Source organism: Populus alba, chromosome 6 (genome assembly GCF_005239225.2).
Source record: "Populus alba chromosome 6, ASM523922v2, whole genome shotgun sequence".
NCBI lineage: Eukaryota > Viridiplantae > Streptophyta > Magnoliopsida > Malpighiales > Salicaceae > Populus > Populus alba.
The window spans coordinates 23,832,841-23,838,759 of record NC_133289.1 but is presented as its reverse complement, the minus strand read 5'-3'; the positions used below and the strand labels follow the sequence as shown (position 1 = coordinate 23,838,759).

The 5,919-nt window shown below is 36.0% G+C and overlaps 1 protein-coding gene across 1 annotated transcript; it reads right to left on the bottom strand.

The window, feature by feature from the left end:
* Window positions 1-252: 252 nt before the first annotated feature.
* On the bottom strand, window positions 253-5,057 carry LOC118050247 (glutamate receptor 2.8). Its single transcript, XM_035060519.2, has 5 exons — window positions 4,672-5,057; window positions 1,937-3,282; window positions 1,535-1,847; window positions 1,035-1,441; window positions 253-943 (listed from the first exon to the last, which is right to left on the bottom strand). The coding sequence occupies exons 1-5, from the start codon at window positions 4,952-4,954 to the stop codon at window positions 365-367; spliced, it is 2,928 nt and encodes a 975-aa protein (XP_034916410.1). The 5' UTR covers window positions 4,955-5,057; the 3' UTR covers window positions 253-364.
* Window positions 5,058-5,919: the final 862 nt, after the last annotated feature.

Below are 5,919 nucleotides of genomic sequence, written 5' to 3'. Positions count from 1 at the left end.
ATAGACTAGCTCAACATTTATTTGATGATAATAGAATAGAAAAAAAGGACTCATGGATTCCTAGAGCAGTCTTCAACACTAGGCAAATCTCTGGGTTCTTTTTAAGTTAGGACTTGTAAGAAAAGGCAAGAAGTATATCACAAATTTGAAGGTACAGAAGGTAATGTCAGATGCTCCTCAGTAACTCAAAGAGAAAAACGGAAGGCAAGAAATATAAAATAACTCAATTTCTGAAACCCAGTTTTTAACCTACTTAAATCTTAGTAAAATCATCTCGCTTACATGTGTTTTTAATACAGTAATTCCATTTCTTTACAATGCTAATGACTACTGGTGTCAGAAGTGTTAAATGATAACCTACAAGTCAATTATTTTCATGGTCTATTTCCAAAGCTGCCGGTCTCTCCTGATTTCGGCCGGTAAGCTGATCGATATCTATTACTACCTCTTGAGGTGCTTCCCTATTTGGACTAGAATCATAGCTTGCAGAAGATCGATTGGCAGGATATTCCGTGTCAACTGAATAGGCTGATGGGCTTGGCGCACACATAGTAGGCAGACTGATGCCATTTCTATCATTCAGATCACTTTGTCTCAAAGTACTGGATGTCGAGTCCCTTTGAATGAAAATTCTAAAGAAGTTTTTAATTCTACTCCATATTGAAGCTGTGGAATCAGAGGACCTCAAGACGTTTCTTTCTCGGTAAACAAACGATACTATGAAGATAATGAGAGCTAACAATGCAGCTAGTCCTGCAATTAAAAATAACCCCCAGAAACTCTTGAGACTAAGGCTATTAGATGAAATTGAGGAGCCGGATTCTGGACAGGTGCTTTTTTTGCCAAACCATGCACCCTCTATGTGCTTCATTTCATCTCCCTCGGTCACATTTAAAATTGCCCTCGATATATGAGGCACTAGAGGAGAACCTTTAGGGAAGACCTGAAGTTAAAAAAAGAAAGGATACGTGAGAAACTATGCACTTATTTGCCACAGAGTAAATGGAAATAACAACATAGGAAAGTGAGCTTACAAAGCCTAAACCGCCGGTTTTAAATTTAGGATCAATCATGGTATATTTGGAGCAATATCTTGACAGAATGAGCTTTATATATGCCAGTTCGTCGAAAGCAGCAGCAATACCACCATTTCCACTTCCTTTGGAGAAAAGATGGTGGCATTCTTCTGGAGAACTATACACCATGAGCTTGGACTTGTCGAACCCCAAGTCTAACAAGAGTCCTAGAACAAAAGAACCCTTCTGGTAGCCCACATACTCCCCTTTCTTAATGAGCACACGGACATCAGTAACTGTAGGCTGCAGCTGCTCGACGGTAAGTAGGCTTGTTAAACTGGCGGTGTAACTCTGCGTGAGGATCAACACAACAAAACACCAGATGATTATCACCGCCCTAGACAAGTTGCTAACCACTCTCTCCCCTGTAAATACAAACATAAAGTCAATTTGGTGTTTATATATATGGAGTGCTAGTACAACACTAGAAGGAAAATTCACTAGGGAAGGGAGATTACGTTGTACAAAAACCATAGTTGAGAAGGAAAACCAGAAGCTAGTGCCAGCTTGATCTGCAACTGACCCTCGAAAATCTTCATTTATTCTGTGCTCAAGAACCCAGACCACAAATCCAATGAAAACAAAGAACAAAAAACTGGTCACCCAAAGGTCCCCTGTCAAAGGTTTCATGAAGACCCATGCATTTTTGCTGTTGTTGTCTGCAATCGGAACAATCATGGAGACACCACTTTCTGTGAAAGGCAAGGTATAGTCGATGTACAAGGACCTGTTGTAGACAATAGTTATGTCTCCAACCACGGCATCATAATTCTGTTGGCAATAAACAAAAAATACATCAATGGGAATGATATTCAATGTGATATAGTTACAAGAACAGAGAAGGAGAGAGCAAGTCTTACCTTCAAGTACACTTGATAGGCCAGATCGTTGTAGGTTCCAGCAGGTTCGCCATCAGGCTTGGCAAAGGGGATGTACTCATAAGGCAAAGCATAAGGCAATGCTTTGACTACAGCATCAAAAACATCTATGCAGAATCCGGTGAATGTTGTGGTGTTGGAACCAGGATCTTTTGTTACTGCTACAAACTCACTGAAGCCATGCTTCACAGGCACTCCTATTTTCAACTTCTTCTCACTTGTGGGAATCTCCCAGCCCTTGGGAGCCGCAGTTGTATCCCCAGGAAAAATTACAGTTGAAACTCTGGAAGTAGAAGTTGAATTCTTACGTTTATTTATTCTCGGATTCAGTGTTTTCGCAAGTCCTTCTGTTGGCGTCCAAAATCCAATCCGTCTTCCTCCATTTCCGTTCACATTAACTATCTGAAAAGCTGGTGATTGCAACTGCCCATCAACAAAAAGGTAATCTCCTGTAAGGCCTTTGAAACTAGTGGTCGATAAAGCTCGAAGAATGTTTGGACCATTTAAAGAGATGCCAAGAGTTGCAAGATCTGTTGATGAATTGCTAGAAACATTTGCCTTTCGGAAGCCAAAATTTGTAGTGCCCGCTTTCTCAACTGCCAAGGCCAATGCTGTAGTGGCATCATAGGCCAGGAGTCCATAAATGTTCAACTCAGCATCAATTTTATTTGGATTATCTCGTAGGAATTGCCTCTTCCACCGAGCTCGAAAATATTCAAGCTCTTTTGTTCTTGGAACATAAGGTTTTATACCCAAAACTCCTTGGATAGTATCGGTGACAGAATGATTTGGTGAACTCAAGAAATCAACACTCAGACCATCAGTCATGATCCAAACATAGCCTTCACTCATCATTCCAATCTCTTTTGCTTTGGTGAAAAGCCGAGTGCCTAGAGAGGGATACATATGCACAATGAAAACTCTTGTCTGCATTGTCATCAACTTATAAAGCTCCTCAACAATTTGATCATCGGTGGCCGATGGAGAAATGACACTCCGGTAGGGCACTCGAGCATCAACGTCTTGCAGAGCATCAATTAAATAAGGTATGATTCCCTCTCCATATTCATTGTCAATGTAGATGGGCACCGCTTCTCTCCATCCAAAGGCTTGAACTATAGCACTTATGGCATTCACTTGAGCTGAATCATTTTGTGTTGCTCGCAAGAAATATGAACTCCTGATGGAAGTAAGAGAAGGACTTGTTGCAGAAAAAGATATAATTGGCACCCGAGCTTTTTCTCCAAGGTCAATAACAAAATTGGCTTGCATTGATGTATTTGGCCCTAAAATTGCTTGCACTTCCACATTTTTTATCAAGTCCAGGGCTGCATTTCGAAAGGAGATTAGAAAAATTATAGACTTCTGCAGCAGAGAACGATCAAGCAAAGGATCACAAATTTCTTATAGGATGATCATTCTGCAGTCACGTTTTATGATCTGTGAGCTCTTCTCTTTTGCTCTACACCTTATGTTGGATTTGGTTAGTGTTCTAGAACGACTTATTCATAAAATAAACATGTCTCTTGACAGTTTTATAGTGAATTTCTATCATTTTAAAACAAGAAAAACAATGAAACATGTTCTGTTTGTCTTTACTTCCTTTTTTTTTTTTTTGAGATAATAACTTTATAAATCAAGAAATGACATGACAGCAGAAAATTAACATGCTTTTTTCTAGCAATCCATGCTAATCGAGCTATATATTTCTTTATAATATTCAATGAGTTCAATTCTAAATTATTAATAATCTAAAAGAGATCAGGTATAAACTCCTAATATTATGCGATCTTATAATAAATGAAAGTTATGATTATATTTAGATAAGAATATGATATTATTAAATAAAAATATAATTCAAACAAACTATATAAATTGTCTATAAAATATTTTTTAAAAATAATAAGATATATTTAAATTTAAAAGAAAGTTTGGTTGTCAGATTAGATTAACATCTTAAAACTATAGCATTTTAAAAACTAAGAGAATGAGAAATTGATTCCTAGTAAATATAGGTTTTATTAACCTATTTAAATAAATGTGTTTATAAACCTTTTGAGAAGATAATTATTATATACTAATTTTTTAGATAATAAAATTATAAATTTAAAGTTCCTAAATCCTAACTGCATTTTTTTTACTAAAAGGGAAATTTCTGGTCTACAATATTACAGCTCACGACAGACGACTTGGGGGGGCCGCAAATTTGGAAAGTAAGATAGCCACAATTTATGATGACTTTTGTGTGTTTTGACCCACCTTTGTCATTTTGGGTTCTATACAATGAAAGGTTGAGAAGAAATTCCCAGTAAATATCAAATAAGCATCTTAATTTAAAAATTTAAATTATTAAATGAGTTCCATAATAATAGTTATTTAAACCGGTTCGAGCGTGATTGGCTTATGGAAACACGATCAGAAAGATAGTTTGTCTAGATATGTGCAGGTTTTTCTGAGAATACCCTTAGCTTGAAAAGAAGAATATAACAAGCATGCAACGGTATATATACTCTCATATCATGTCAATGGACCTGCATTTCTATGAACAAACTAGAGATTTGCAGGTCGAGAACCTCAGATAATTAATACAGAATGTAAAAATCTCTACGGTTAAAACGTTGCATGAGGAGGTTAATAATTAGCAGTAAGAAATGGTGAGCAATGATTCATAATTGGAGAAAAGAGATGAGAACCAAGAGAAGGGGCAGAGAGGGAACCTGCAGCAGCTGCACCAATAACATCTTTCTTCGAGTCCCTGGTGTTGAGGACCAGTCTAGTTTTGTAGTCACCATGAGAGGCATAGAACTCTGAAAGGGCCATGTTGATGCAGCTCAAAGCAATATTGGCATCCAAAGAAGCCAAGTCAAGAACCACTCCTACATTCACTGGGATTGTAGATGTTGTGTTCTGGGCCACCCCCATTTCCAAGAACAAAATCATCAAAAAAAGGAAGAAAAAGAAAGATGGAACAGGATTCAAGGAGTATTTTTTCATGATCATCTTGCTGTCCACCTATGGCTGAGCTGATTCCAGCTAGTTTTCTTGGTTTAAGCTTGGAAGGAAGCAAGTGTTATTTATAAGGTGAAACTAAAGCCTTGAAGGAGAGGAGCTTGGACCAGTTCTGGAGGAGGGGCCTAACTGTATTAGTTTAAATAGAGGAGAAGATTAGTGATCGTAATTACTAAGAAATTGCATGATTTGATTGTTTGAATCAAATCATATTAATAAATTGGAGACGTGGGTCCTGCGGGGGCTACGATTTTACGTTAGCGATTTACATCTACATTGAAGAAGAATTTATCGAATTCTTTCAAATAGAAGGCGTGTGTCCAATTTTCTAGGGAAATATCATAACTCGAATTTTTTTTGTTTTTTTTATAGAAGATACACGTATAAAATATGTGTACAATCCTAAAAACGTTTAAATTTTTCAAGAGCTACAATTTTTTTTTATTATTTTTATTTGTATAGAAGATAACATTGATTTTCTGAATTTAAACATTGGGGCTAACATTAAGAGGAATTGACTTAATTCTTCTGGATATATCAAGTAAATGTGAGATGTGTATTTTTAATAGTGTTCAAAAAAGATTTAATTTCAATTAATGCATAAATTAATTTAAAATATCTTTATCCAAAAAAAAAAAAACAAGTCACCAAGTATGCACCAGCGTTTTATAAGTTATGTAGACGAAACGAACTTGAAGGATGTAAAACTAAGTGTGGATTTAGTATTTTAATGGATGATGCTTTTCAATTTAAAATAAATCAAAATGATACATTTTAAAATCATCTAAAAAATCTATAAACCATTAATTTAACATTTTTTTCAAAAGAAAAACAAAAATTAAAAAATACTATGAAATTAAAGAATGTTTTAGCACAAAAACAAACACTTACTAAATGGTTACACTATTAAAACTAAATACTATATCCTAGCAGATTACTCCTTTCCCTAATTCCCT